The sequence below is a fragment of the Chinchilla lanigera genome, unplaced genomic scaffold (genome assembly GCF_000276665.1).
Source record: "Chinchilla lanigera isolate Chin_1 unplaced genomic scaffold, ChiLan1.0 scaffold00056, whole genome shotgun sequence".
Taxonomy (NCBI): domain Eukaryota; kingdom Metazoa; phylum Chordata; class Mammalia; order Rodentia; family Chinchillidae; genus Chinchilla; species Chinchilla lanigera.
In genome coordinates this window covers 12,102,445-12,117,728 of record NW_004955457.1, presented here as the reverse complement: position 1 = coordinate 12,117,728, position 15,284 = coordinate 12,102,445, and the positions used below count along the sequence as shown (strand labels likewise).

General features: G+C 41.8%; 1 protein-coding gene across 1 annotated transcript in view; it reads left to right on the top strand.

Annotated features, from left to right (window-relative positions):
* Fam117b (family with sequence similarity 117, member B) overlaps positions 1-10,588 on the top strand; it is a gene marked incomplete in the record, with an annotated part of 73,474 nt that extends 62,886 nt beyond the window's left edge. Inside the window, 1 exon segment of the mRNA XM_013520760.1 lies at positions 6,628-10,588. Coding sequence (XP_013376214.1) covers positions 6,628-6,946 — 319 coding nt within the window.
* Positions 10,589-15,284: the final 4,696 nt, after the last annotated feature.

Below are 15,284 nucleotides of genomic sequence, written 5' to 3'. Positions count from 1 at the left end.
TCTCCGGTACCGGGAACCGAACTCACGACCTTGCGCTTGCCAGGCAGGCGCTTTTGCCGCTGAGCTAAATCCCCAGCCCCTACTAGCTAAATCCCCAGCCCCTACTAAATCCCCAGCCCCTACTAAATCCCCAGCCCCTGGAATTTTAAATAGCATCTAATGCCTTTGGTATCTGATCTCCTGTACCCATGTATTTGCATCCACTACACCCATTTTAAGCTCATACTCTACCCCAGAAGTGTCCAGATTTGTATTTTCAGTAGCTATGCTTCCTGCTCTACAAGTTGTGGCTAAAGGTTAGAGACTGAGCAGATTAGTAGGAACATTCTAAGCGCTATGGTGTAGTGCCTAGCCCTCACCCTCCAGTCCCACTGTGGTTACAAATTGCAGAGCCAGTCTTTTTTGGGTTTACTTACTGTGAAATTTAAAATACAATATGGAGGTAAGCTGACCTTTTCCAGTTCACACAGTCATCTCTCTCCTCTATCTTGAACATCCCGGAGGATATTTCAAATCCTTTTGTTTCTCTTATGTACCCTTTTTTGGGTGCTGCTTTTGTCCTAAATTTTGAGTGATCTTGCCATCCAAGGAGCATTGTTTCAAATCCCTTCAGCTTCTCTTCGAGGAAACACCAGCTGTCACTGTCCTATCTGCTTCTGTGACGGTCACTGAAAACATTTGAGCAGCTGCTCGTTTTAGTTGTCTTCATGTCAGCCTATATGTTTTAACTGAAAATTTAAGCCAGTATTTCTGCAGATTTGTTCATGGGTTCCCTGAATCATAGTCACTGGGGAATTTGTTGAAACCAGATTCCCAGGCAGAATCAGGTCTGATAACCAGTAAATATGGAAGCAGGACCTGCCTTCAATCATTTGGCCTAAATCTGTTGTTTTAAATTTAGCTCTTTGGTTTTTATCCATTGGCAGTTGGGATTTGCCTAAGAGCAAAGAAACAGCTAACTGGCTCAAAAACCATTTGATTTGTTTTTTTTTTTCCTTTTTTATAGAAATGACCTCAAATATATGTTATGTGGATGGGTGTCCTGTGTTATCTGCCTAACACTGTTGCATTTGGAAAACTACTCAGGACTTTGTGTCTGGTGAATCAATATTATACTTTGTTTCTAAAGGAGAGGAGAAAAGACAGAGAGACAGACAGACAGAAGCTAGCTAGATCCAAAAACATAAACAGGTAAACCCTAACACATTATGTTTTATGGCACATTGACCTGTTAAGGCATACCTATTTTAAATGTGTTGTTTATTAGAAATTTTACTGTTATAAGGGATGTGTAGCACACAAAAAGTCTCAATATTTTAATTATGTCCCAAAGACATAGTTAAAATCAGTAGTAATCCAACAGTGGATTTCTTAGCAGTAATTTTAACCTTCTTTCAATAAAATATGTTCCTCAAGGCCTAGGAAAATTAGTCTGTCTTTTGCCCCAGTTATGATGAAATTATAGCAGAGAGCAGTGGATATACAAGCATTAAAGCAAAGTTAGATTGTTCCTAATTTAACAGTTCATTTAAGAAGTTCCCACTGGCTTGACCCACTGGTGCAGCATGCATTGCTGTCCCATCTAGTGGCTTGTACCACCCAGTGGGACTGTCCCTTCCACTGATGGGGACAGGCACACATGTACCATGTGTGCTTCATAGCCACCCAGCAGCGAGACACAAATTATAGCTCCATTGTGAATGCGTTAGTTATTGTTTTGAGAATACTTTTTCAATAAATCTTACTTTTGATTTAAAGTAGTAACCTGACCTGAACTTGGAATTTGGGGTTGGGTATATGGTGATATCTGGTTTCTAGAAATACTTTATTTTCCTGAAAGAAAGTAGGTAATTCAGTTAGTGCCCAACAGGGTAAGACCACATTTTGCAGTTGTGTCTCAGTATGTGTGTTTTTAAAAATAATAGTAATATAGGAAATTATATCAGAACCTCCAAATATGATATTAGGGAAATATAACTCCCAACCTTCTAGATGCCCAGTACACTGAGTTCATGTTCCCCAAAATCAAAGAACAAATTCTAAGGAACAACAGAGGTTAAGAGCAGGGGATATTTATTGAGGTGAAGAGACAGCTCCTGAGAGGCAGGAGGACCCCCTGAATGAATGGGTTACCGAGGACCCCACTTCACAGGGGAGGTTTTATAGAGCACAGCCATGTGGGTATACCATGGGTTATAGCTGTTGTCAACCGGTATTACAAATTTAGTTGCTTAGGTAGTACTGCTCCAATGGGAAAGCAAGTCACGTAGCAAGGTACATGGAAAGAACAAAGAACTTTTCAGGAAGGGATGGGGTCTTAGTCACCCACCTTGGTGCCTGATGTGTATCTACACTTCATTAGACCAGGTGCTACCACTTAGCTTAGGCCTGGTCATTTCATCTTTATCTTGAGGCCTGGCCTCCAACAGATGCGCCTCCAGGCAAGGTTGTAATGAGTTTTCATCTCTACCCTGACTCTCGAGGGCCCAGGCCTATCTGATGCTTATAAAATGTCTATATATCCCAGCTGTCTATAATATAGCACATACCAGAGCCATGCCATCTGCACATAGTAAGTCCTTTCTAAGGAAGTTAAGTATGTGATTTCTGGATCCCAATGAATACCGTCCTTGATCTTACAGTTTATGTTGCTAGATATTATGGCCTCTTTGTAGTATAGAAGGGTTTTTGTTGTTGTTTTTAATTCTGTATACTTAGGAAGACAATCCTTTTAAAAGAACTGTGCAAGGAAAAATAAAATTTTAAAACAAGTTTTGAGGTTTCCTCTTTGTTTCTTAGGACATTTTAGGTATATATAATAACCACATTCATTATAGGGAATTTGTGTCTGTGCGCGATACATCTTGTTTCCTCTTTTTTTCCACCATTCCCATCCCCTCTTTTCAAGCCCCCTTCCCATTCACAAAGCTCCGTTTTCATTTTATCTGTCTTTTCTCATTTTTTCTTTCCCTTCCTTCCTTATCCCTCCCTGCTCCCTATTTTCCTTTTCCTTTGAACAGTTCCTTCCTGCTTGACAATATCTATTACACATTTGTGTTCTTACTTACATTTTCAGTTTCTCTCACTAGAGAGAGAATGGGTGTTTACACGTGTGTCCAATTTATTTCACTTACGATTTTGGTCTCAAGGTCCATCCATCTAGCTATAAACTCTCAATCTTTCTTTATGGCTGAGTAATACTCCATTATATTTTTTTTAAGAACACATCTTTTTTATCCATTCATTGGTTGATGGGCATTTAGGTTGTTTCCAAGATTTGGCCATTGCAAACTGTGCTGCCATAGACATGAGTGTGCAGATAGCGCTGTGGTATGACGCTTTTTATTCCTCTGGGAAAATACTCAGAGGGCTGTAAGACTGATGGTGAATGAGGGGATTACAGTCAAGAGCAGCATTAGCTTCACCCCCGCCAATTCATCCAGCGCCCCGCTGCTGGGTGCACCCTCTCTCTCAGTGAAGGAAGTACCTGGTCCCCAGGGCCCTGGTGCAGACTTGACTGCAGGCTCCCCTGCTTCGCCCCTCAGAGCGCGAGGTTGATCCACTGTGGGCCTCAGGCACTGAGGAACCTGCTCTCCCGGCTCCTTCTCTGTTGTTTCTCAGAACTTGTCTTAGTTCTCTTTGGGCTGTGCAAGAGTCTCTGCTGTGCACATTTCCTGAGCATTGGCATCGTCTGCGTCCTCCACCCACCTGTGCAGCGAGGACCACAGCTTACGTGTATTGCTGCAGCCAAGCTGCCAGGCCTAAAAGCACCAGACAGTCGTGTGATGAGCCCCTTCCCAGAGACCCTGGGGCCAGAGCAGTTGGAACAAAGGGCAGGGTGATCCTCTTCTCTGCAGTCGCCACATTGCTCAGCTTCCTCTGCTGAGCTTTGCTTCTCCAGCGCTGTGGCTGCAGGCAGAGCCTCACAGAGCTCCAGAAAGGGCCTCTCCAAGCTGTGGCTGAGGGGTCTCTGAGCCACCCAGCAGGCCACCCGCTGCTTCCTCAGAGTTCCTGGGCAGGGGGTGTGGGAAGCTTGGCTGGGTCTACGGGGCGCTGCCTGCAGCCATCACCGCCACCACCCAGCAGCATCAGGATGACACTGTGTGGCCCTACATCAGTGGCCGATGAAGCTGAGATTGTTCTCTTCCCTTGTCTGCTTCAGCTGAAGAGTACCATGCAGTAAAGTTAGCACTTGCTGCTTTGGCTGGCATACACGGACATACATGCACGTCACACATCTCGGGGGTGGGCACTGTCTTTCTTAGCCAAGGCGCTGGAGTGAGAGGTTAAGAGTGATTCGCATGGGCAGGCTGGGTTGTGGCTGGAAGGTGCAAGGGGAGGCTCTGGTGCGTTTTACTGTTAACAGTTTTATTTCTTGATCTGATCAGTTATCATAGTTTACATTATTTTTGGGTGAGTTATGTCTGTTTTTATGAGAGGAGTAAGGAGATTAAATGTTTTTATATTTCTGTCTTAGCCAGGCATAGTAGCACATGCCTGTAATCCCAGCACTCGGGAAGCTGAGACAGGAGGATCGTTGTGAGTTCGAGACCAGCCTGGGCTACAAAGTGAGCCTAAGGCCAGCCTGAACTGCAGAGTGACACCCTGTCTCAAAAAGACCCCCCCCAAAAAAATATATGTATAATACATTTCTGTCTTAAGAAACATTTTGTAGGGCTTGGGAGATAGCTCAGAAGCACAGTATCTGCGTGTCAAGTGCCAAGTCCTGAGTTTGATTCTCAGTATATAAAAAAAAAGTTTTGTAGATTTAGAACTTTATTATAAGTCAGGAAGTTTCTTTGTGTTGGAGAAATGTGGTTTCATCTTTAAGATCTGTGATTAGCCATATGTCTTAAGTAATTTTTTAGTTAGTTTTTAGTTCTAGGATCCGGCCCAGGGCCTTGTGCATGCAAGGCAAGTTTTTTTTTTTTCAGTCCTAAGTCATTGTAGTGAGATAACGTCAGACACATAAATTACACACTAGTGCTCATTTAAATGGGGGTATAAGACTTGATTAACACTTCCCCCTAATGCAAGAATGAAAGTTATGTCCAGTGATCCTGCCGTCAAAGGAAAATCCAAGCAGTATTTAATCACGGAAGTAGGACTGTCTCCCCAAAGCTGTCATCTTTAGGGAGTTGAAAGCCATGCTCTGGGGGTACTGTACCTCATATCCGTGATATATCCAGATATACTTATGGCACTAAAAGTAGCTGCCCCTTAAGTTCTTTTCGTTCAAGAAAGAATGGTGTGCAATAAAAGTTTTTAAATGATGTCTTTCTCTTTGTTCTTAAGCTGCAGTTTGACAGAGCCATCTCTGGGTAGTGCTGTTAACAGACTGCCATCCAGCGCGCTGCCTGCTTGCATCACACATCTTCTTTGTCCTTAGTTCCCGGGTCTGTTGTTCACTTTTTCTTTGAAATCCAGCTTAGAGGTCATTGGTTTGAAGAGCCTTTTCCCTTCCAAACTCTCCCTTTTCCTCCCTGCTGTAGGTTAGCCTTTGTGCTTGCTGCCTCTAAATTTTCCACAAACCTCTGCTGTAATGCTTGTCCGACTGTCATGCAGATTACCTCTCCTGTGCTGTGGATGGCTTTGGCAGGCTGCCGAGCTTGTGGACCTCCCCTCTGCCTAATAAACACACGAAATATGTAGGATTACAATTATTTTGAAATACAGTTCCACCCCAGCATCCTTCCCTTCCAGCACTGTAAAGCTAGTCTTGTCTCGGTCGATTGTTTCAGCTTTGTTTCTTAGAACCTGCTGTCTTGGCCCACTTAGGTACTCACTGAGCTGAACTGTCATTGGGAGAGACAGTAATCCTTTAATCAGCAGGTAATGTGGCCTTTTAAACCTAAGTCTTGATTTATTCAGGTTCATCCACCCCACCTTAATTCCTCAGTTTTATAGTACTTTACGTTACTTAACTATTTAATTTTTAAAACTATTTTGAATTTTAATGGAATACCATTAACACCAGAAGTATGCTTTTCAATGATTTGGAATAATTTTCAGTAGGATCTGGAAACAGGAAAAAATACTACTTCAGTGAAAACTTTAAAGCAAAAGACTACTGTTTTTATTTTTATTTTCCATGGTTAACTCAAAGCATCATTTCAGAGGTTTCTAAGAGCTCTTGAAGAGAAAGCCTGTACCTACCAAAGTTTTACCCCGCCATGGTAGAACTTAGCAGAGGATTAGCCATGTTTATCATTAATTTTCTTCCCTTCTCCTTTTGGAGTAGTACAGACCCGGGGAAAGTCACGGCAGGGGAATGTAATTTTGTCTTTAAACACATAGATTTCTTGTGCTTTAGGCTTTCCTCCTCTTGGCTGTACAGCTCCCCTCAGACGCTGGCGTGTGAGCCCGAGCGCCTGCGCGGCGACTGGGCTCCTGCTGGGCCTGGGAGCGCAGGGGGTGGGGGGCGGGGGTGGTTCTGCTGCCAGCCGAGGCGCATCCAGTAGCACGCACACGACCGAATAGCAGTTAGAGCCTTGGCATTTCAAGCTTTTGACACAGCGTGTTTGTACTCCTGTTATGTATCGACAAACTGCCTATTTTTAATGAATTAAAGAACTTATTTCCAGTGTCCAGTGACTTAAAAGTATTGGGTTTTCTGTTTTTGTGTAGGCCAAAACAACTTCATGAAATCCCAGCCTTTTACTGTCCTGACAAAAACAAAGTAAATTTCATTCCTAAAAGCGGCTCTGCTTTCTGCCTCGTCAGCATTCTCAAGCCACTCCTTCCCACAGCAGATCTCACCCTCAAGGGCTCCGGCCACAGCCTGACAGTCACCACGGGTATGACGACCACTCTGATTCAGCCTATTGCCGTGGCCTCCCTGTCTGCAAACACAGAGCAGGACCGGGTCTCCAGGGGAACCAGCACGGTCCTGCCCTCAGCCTCCCTGCTGCCACCACCAGAGCCGATCGAAGAGGCGGAAGGATAGGCGTATGTGCTGGGCGCTGTGGTTCTGCGAAACTGAGGACTCCTCGGTGATTGACTGTGACCGCACCTGCACTCCGGCTGGCTGGGGCGCCCGCCCCCGGCGACGTGTGTCAGGGAGGCTTGAGAAGCAGCAGCCGCTCTGACGGTGGCCATGCTCACGCAGGCCAGCCTCCGTGCTTAGCCTGCTTTTTCCTGAGGCGGAAAGGTCTCGTTCTTTCGGAAGGACAACGATCCATTTTTGTTTTCAAACTAGACTTGTATGAAACACGCAAAACACAGAACATGACCCCTGCCGACACGATTCCCAAAGGGAGGTGTGAATGGTGCTGCAAGAACCATCTTTTGTATGAAAAGGACTATTTTATGATACCAGTGTCACATTTTCTGAAACGCAGCAAACAGGATGTTCAAAGATTCCTTGGTGGCCTCTTGTTTCTTGCTTCCCTTCCTAGATGTGTGCTTTTCTCAGCTGTTTCCAGCTTTGGGACCAAAGGGATTGTTGACATTTTCCCAGCAATGTTAATCTCCACTATATTCTCCCACATAAGAATTGATAGGTAAATGCATTGAACAAGTATATATAAAAAAGAGATTAAAAGCAATATTGGTACATTATGTGACTTACGTTCTTTGATGTCAGAAGTTTGTGCTTTGGGTGAAATATTTGTAAAACTGCTGTTTTCTTCACTCTCCTGTACACATGTCACCATATGGTCAGAAAAGTTATAGTCTGAAGACAAGTGCTTTCATGTTCTCACCCGTGTTGGGACTTGGTTTAAAAGTCAGTGAGGCAAAAGGAAACTATCTAGTGTTGATTGCTAGCTAGGAAAATAAGGAGCCCCTTGGTTTTCTGTGAAATGTATATCACGTGATCACCCTCCTCTGCCACAGGTGTCGCGCTACCTTATCATCACTGTATCATAGCCCCAACAGACCCTCCAATGGCTGTGCATGGATTTCCTCCTTTGCTTTTGTGATGTTCTTGTCTTGTGGATTTGGTCTGGGTTAGTAGTTTGCCAGGAGTGTAATCCATTGAATAGCGATCTGTAGCCACAGACTCTTGAGACTGACTTTTTCTTTATGGTGATTGACACTGAGATATGTTGTCTACAGATTTTGCTAGTTTCCTCTTCAACATTTCCACACAGTGGGGAAAACAGACAAGAACTTTGGAGCGTAAACAATAGGCACCTTTAAAAACTCCACACAACTTTGGATTTCAGCTCATCCTAACACAAACTACTGCCAATAATATCACATGGAAACAGTATTTTATTTTCTGGGTATGTGGTAGTAACATTAAGGAGGAGCTTTTCCTAGAAATGAATTTCAGCAAGCGGTATTGATCTTTAAAAAGCACCCTTGTAATATCTTCATATACCACCTTAAGATGCAATAATTTACTATTCCTGTACATTCTACAGCAGAAAAAAAATTTTAAGCCCTTATCAAAGAGATACCATTTGTCCACAAGTGTCCCATCAAGAAAAACCTAGTGCAGTGGTGGCGAACCTATGGCCTGCATGCGAAGTGGGCTATATGTCACTGAAAGCTCTACTTCAAGGACTTACATTCATGCACCTTTAAAGCATCTAAGCAATTTAAAACATGCCCTTAATAGACATTAAAATGGAGATGTATTTAGGTAAATATGATAAATTCAAACATGAATTGTCAGGTTATAGTTGGTAGGACTGATGAATCTTGCTACTTTTTCCATCCAAAACTGAAGTTAGACCTCCTCAGCAGTGAATGCTGTTATTTGGGGTCTAAATGTTCTGATTGGTTGGTTTTTGAGTATGTTGGTTCTTGGCCCGCTTTGTTATGTCTTTTAACTTTACCATTTCGCTAGTGAGGAGCCTCACTATCAGAGGTACAGAAGAAAGTATAAAGCTGAAGGCAGGTGAGTTGGTATGAATGGAGTAGGAGGTAGTTAAAACAAGGTTTTGCTGTTCGCTTTTTTTAAATCCTCAGATTTATTACTTCAGATCTTTCCTTTGCCTTATGCTTCCTTCTCCCTTCTGTCTCCATTCCCACCAGTCGTAAGGGTGTTTTACAACTAGAGTGTCACTTCATGAGTTTTTCTTTTATTGTGTTCTATTCATTTGCAAATTCATGCCTTCTGTAGTTTTATATATCTTTATAATGTAAAATCAGAATGAAGAGTAAGCTTCAGATTTATTATTTAAAGGCTTTCTATTAAGTAGAACTCCTAATTTGGTTATAAGCAGAATGTGAATTTGCAGGTAAATGAGTTGTATGGCAGCCAGTTGTATCCCTTCAGTTTGGGAGAAAAAGAGCCTGGGATTTGAGGGAGGAGGGAAATGGTCCAAGATACAAAATAACTTTTAACTGCCAAAGGGCTGATTTTTAAGCATATGCATTCCATTACAGTCTTAAACAATAGGTTCATCTGGTTGTTTTACTTAACCCTTCATTCTGAGATGGTTGATTTTTTTTTTAAATGGAATTTACTCTCAGAATGCATAATACATCCTAATTACACTCCAGAATGGTCGTGTTATTCTATAGAAAACTGTACAGAAGATAGAATAGCTTCAGTGAGATAATAATTTGAATTTTTTCAAATGAAAATACTTCCCATTGCAAAAAAACAAAAAAGGGTGGTATATATCTTTCACCATAAGGAGTTATTCTGTAGTTACTTTGTCAATCTTAGCTGCTGTTTACCCTTAAAATAATTTCTTCCCTGTGATGATAAAACTTACAGATGTACTGTTTCTGATTATGACTAGGTCTATTGTGTGACTTTTGTGAGCAACTTTGTTTTTAAAATTCTAGTTTTGCCTCTTCAGTTAAATATGGTGCAAACAGATGCCAAAAGTTATTTTTAAACTAGATTGTTCGTTTTGTTTAAAATGCCTCTTACGACTACAGACCAAATCAGTCTTTTAGAAGGTGCTGTTGCTAACGGTGTAATATCTGGTAACATGGAAGGTCTGTTTTCTTTCACCTGTTTAAGGAAGATATTACAGAATGGCAGAATTTATACCTGCCTCTCTGTCCAAAATTGGGACTAGGTTATGAGGATTTTAAGGAAAATAAACATTGTCAGTACTGAACTTGCTATTTTTATTTCTGTGAGTCCATGTTTGCAGTGTATGATGACTGCATTCATCATGGGGAATTGGCAAATGCACATAACACATCTTGACTGTATTTCTGTTCCTCTACTCTGCATCCTTCCTAAATTTACTGTTGTAAAACTTTAGATTCATTCCTTCATGCTTGGGTTTTTGGTGTCTCAGAACTGGACCACAGGAAGCACTGAATTTGCAAAATTAAGCTATACTTAACTCCGCACTTTAAAGTTTACGTTTCATTCTGCTTAAATTAGTGATAAGCAGAGCAGTCCTAAACAATATTTTGTTTATACAGTCCTGTTGAATATAATTTATGTTTTTTAAGTTACATTTTTCATCTCTGTTGAAGCTATATAAATCTTTTTAAAATGCAATTTAAAAATCCTTTGTTTTCTAACAAGATTCTCCAAAAAACAGCATTTCCAATGGTAATAGATATTGTTACTATGTACTTACATATTCCCTGTTCTGAACACTTGTTGCTGCCTCACAAGAAAATAGAACTTTTATGTTAAAAATAAAGTCTGTTCTTGAAAGAGTTTTTTGTGTATTTTTTGAGTAGTCTTGAATGCAGAGTACATTTCTGTTTTAGATATTTCTAGCTTGATATAATTAGAAGCTAAGTATAACTGTTTTCACAAGTGGATAGAAAGATGTGTTTGTATTAAGCAGCAGGTTCCTTTTCCTGTACACTTGAACTGAAAGTGCCTGGTATCTGTGATGACTCTGAGCAGACATTATGGAGACACGGCATGCAGGGAGATATGTCTGTTTATAAGTTAGTATTTCAGAGGCAGATGATTCTGCTTGTGCAGTCAGTTTCATTCTAAAGTATCTAAGAGGGCTTTTCTTTTCTTCTTTAAATTTTTGTTTAACCATCTGTATCCTTCCTATGTGGCAGTGGTTTTAGGCAGTTGTTTGGGGCTCAGGTGTCATCAGCACCTGTGTCATGGGCTGGGCTTGGGACAGTTCCCAAAAAACTGAAATAATTCAACCCACTCCTGTCACAGAAGTATTTTCAGGATGTCAGAAAGAGAACAAGGCAGAGAGAGATTATAGGATGCACTCGAGAGAGGAGTGTAGGCACACAAGGAAATGGGGCACAGTACAGTTTGGAACTGGGAACATTTATACTTTCCTTGGGGTGAAAATGCTCCCCCAACCCCTCCCTCAAAAGGCTACCAGCCTGTTTCACAGGTGGGTTTTGTTTTTGGTTGGTTTTTGAAAGATGAGTTAACATTCCCTAGATTTGCTCAGCCTGTTTACTTTTGCTTTTTTTGTGTTTTTAGGCAGGGTCTCACTATATAGTTCAGCTTTGAACTCACTATATTGCCCAGGCTGGCCTCAAACTCACGGCAATCTTCCTGCCTCAGCTTCCCAAGTACTGGGATTACAGGTGTGGGCCACCATGCCCAGCCACTATTTACTTAACTGGACCAGTTTATGGCCTTTACTGATGGGTCTAATAGAGGAGGATCATAAATCTAGCCAAGGAATGTCAGCATGGGGCAGTCTTAGGTGACTGACCGAGTCGTGGAAGTTGCAGTCTTAGGGGACTTCTGGGAAGATGGCAGAGAGGTAAGCAGTAACAAATCAGCCTCTGAGATGGAGAATCTGGACAACAGGAAAATAACTGGGGAAGAAAAGATAGGAGGTTGTATTTGTGCTTATTAGAGAAACATAATACAAGCTATACAAATATATAAGAATGTACAAGGTTGCCTTACAGTTGGCCACCTGGGGGTCAGGTGTGGAAGAGTACAAACAGTCTGCATGCTGCAGAGGTGAAGGATCCAGTTGAAGGCCTGAAGCTCACTTGAGTGTCCGTGTGAGTCCATATCAACAAGCCAAAGGGTCTGTGATGGAAAGCTGAAGGTGGACGTTCAAAGTGAAGGTGAAGACTGGGGCTTTTCCAAAGAAACAGGCAGGGTGGGTCTTCCACTCCAGAATTATGCTGAGTCAGTTTAGTTGGGTGTTTCTTACTCAAGTTGACGCAGTCAGTTAACTATCACAAAGGTGGAGTCCTGGGACTCAAGAGGGACCTGATGGAAAGGTTGCAGCTTGTAGGTAAGTTGAAGAGACAGAAGGAATCTGCACATTCTCCCTAGCTCCTGGTTTATCACTCATGAGAAAGTAGGGCTGAATTTACAAGAGATACAATGAAAGGGTTTCCAAAAGGCCTCAGGTAGAAATGTGGCAGAAGATGGCTCTCTTGAGGTGTTAGTAAGAATTGCCTCCTCAGTATTCTATAGCCGTGATGAGGAGGAGGCCAAGGAGAGAAAACAAAGGGACGGAGAAAAAGCAGCTGCTTTTGCTGCACCACTAAGAGAAACAGACCCTAAGTCTGATTCTCGGGGGCCCCAAGAAGAAATCGACAACTGCATTCATCTGCTACCACTGTTAAAAGCCAGGCCACCTCAAGAGGAACTGCCCTAAGAGGCCCCATGGGCCATGCCCTGGATGCAAAGGAGACCACTGGAGATCAGTCTGCCCTCTGAAGCAGAGGCCCCAGAGCTCAGACCCATGCCACCAGTTAGTCCAACAGGAATGAGGGGGCCTGGGGCATACTCTGCCTTCTCCCTCTGGCCAGACTGTCATCTCCATGGAGGAGCTCCAGGTAATCATGACTATAGAGGAAAAAGAAAACAGCCTGTTGCTAGACACAGGTGCAAGTCTCAGTCCTTTTCAATCCTGGCCTTCCCGCTGTCACACCTCAGTGAAAGGAGTCACTGGTGAGGAGGTAATCCATTTTTCACAACCCTTAGGCTGTAACTACTTGTTAGATCCTTCTTGCATATCTCTGTCTTCCTGAGAAACCACTTTGAAGATACCACCATGTATTACAGCAGCCATTGATATTTTCCTACCAATCTGTCCATAACTAATTGTATTGTTCGTAACTAATCTGTCACCAATCTGTCCATAACTAATTGTATTGTTCGTATGCTATTTCATAAATGGATGTATATTTATTATTATGTGTTTCCCACAACAACCATTGAGAATAGTCAATGATTATTCAGTTGGTCACTCATGTATAGCGCTATTTATTTTCTTTAGAAACCACTTTGAAGATACCAAAGTATAGTACAACAACTATTGATAACCTCCTACCTCTTTTGTCTGTAACTATTTGTCTGTTTTCCTGAGAAACTATCTTGTAGATAACAATATGTAAAACAACAACCATTGATAATTTCCTACCACTTTGTCTGTAATTTGGTAAGCCCCCCATTACTATGTTAGCCTTCTTTTATTCTTTAAAATTAAAAAAAAAAAAAAATGCAGCAGAATGGACCAGCAGAGGCTGTGACCTACAACAGCTGGCGAGTGACTGCAGCCCAAGTGCCTGCTGTATCCCTGAAGTGAGTGCTTAGATGCTATAGATGGGGCCAACTGAGCTGAGGACCAGGAACAGTCTCATGTTGGCTTTATTTCAGGACTCCTAGCTTTGTATTCCCACAGTGACTGGATGAGGGTCAGCCATGGGAGACATCTATGGTTAGAGAGCTGTGGTCAGGCCTGCAAGAGCCATGCACATTGTTTTCCTCTAAACAACCCAGGTCCCAGCCCTATGGCCAGAGGCCAAGGTTGACCGGAATCTGCAAATTTGAATCCCCCAGGGCAGCACTCTTGCTCTGGTTCTGTTATAGTTGAGTGGGCCAAAAACAGTAGAGGTTCTTGTGTATGACAAGGAAAGAATTGCCAAGTATATGCCTCATAGTATATAGGAAGTTGCTACAGATGGCAAGACGGTAACAAGAACAGGGAGAGGGTGGAAAAAAAAAGACTTGGTAACTCAGGCCTCCAGTCCTTATAGGATCAGACATATTGATCGGAAACGCCTCTCTCTCTCTCTCTCTCTCTCTCTCTCTCTCTCTCTCCTCTCTCTCTCTCTCTCTGAAGCTGCAATCTGCGCTACCTCCTAAACTTAAGGCTGGATAATCATTACAATATTAGTTAACAGAGCTAATGATTATAAATATTTATGCACACATACTGGTATACTCAGCTTCATGGAGGATCTCAATACCCAGTGGTCAAAAAGGGACAGACCAACTAGGCAAAAAATCAGCAAATATCTGGGCTAAACCAAACTTACAAATGGACTTAATAGTATTTATAGTGTTCCACTCAACAACAGGGTACACATTTTTGGCCACACAGGAGTTTCTCCACAATAGACCACGTACTAGCTCATAGAGCATACTTAAGTAAATGCAAAAAACCTGAAGTTATCACATGAATTTTACTCAGACCATAGTGCAGTGGGACTAGAAATTAATGGCAAAAGAATGCAGAAACTATACAAACACATGGAAATTAAATACCCTCTTGAGTAATCAATGGGTCACAGATGAATTAGATTTTACAATCAAATAACATGAGTAGGACATAAGAGAATCTATGGGACACAAGGAAAGCTGTCCTAAGAGGGAAGTTTATAGCAGTGAATGTGCACTTTAGAAAAACAGAATGTACTCAAGTAAATACTCTAATCCTGCACCTCAGAAAAACAAGAACCATTCAACGCCAAAAGCTAGTAAGAGGAGAGATATTATAAAGATCAGGGATGAAATTGAGACTAAAAATTCAAGACAAAGAATCAATACATTGAAGAGTTGTTTCTTTGAAATATTGAATAAAATAGACAAACCCCTAGCCAATGTTATTTTAAAAAGGAAAGACCTAAATCCATACAATTAGAAATGAAAACACAACAGATCCTGCTGAAATCCAGAAGATTATTGGTAACTACTTTGAGAATCTGCACTCTAATAAACAGAAAAAATCTAAAAGAAATAGATAAATTCCTAGGTATTTGTGAACTACCAAAGTTGAATCAAGAAGCTATGTGAAAAGCCGGGCGTGGTGGCACATGCCTGTAATCCCAGGTGAGTTCAAGACCAGCCTGGGCTACAAAGTGAGGTCAAGTCCAGCCTGAACTGCAGAGCAAGAACCTGTCTCAAAAAAAGAAAAAAAAAACAAGCTATGTAAATTTTTAAATAAGCCAAGTCAGTGAAATTGAAGAAGTAATGAAAAAATTACCAATTAAAAGCCCAGGTCCTAATGGATTTACCACTGAATTCTATAAGAACTTTAGAGATAGAGTGCCAATATTCCTCAGACCTTTTAATGAAATTGAAAGGGAAGCAGTACTCCCAAAGTCATTCTTGTAAGCAAGCATTACCATGATTCCAAAACCAGAAAAGGAACTACAACCAATCTCTTTCA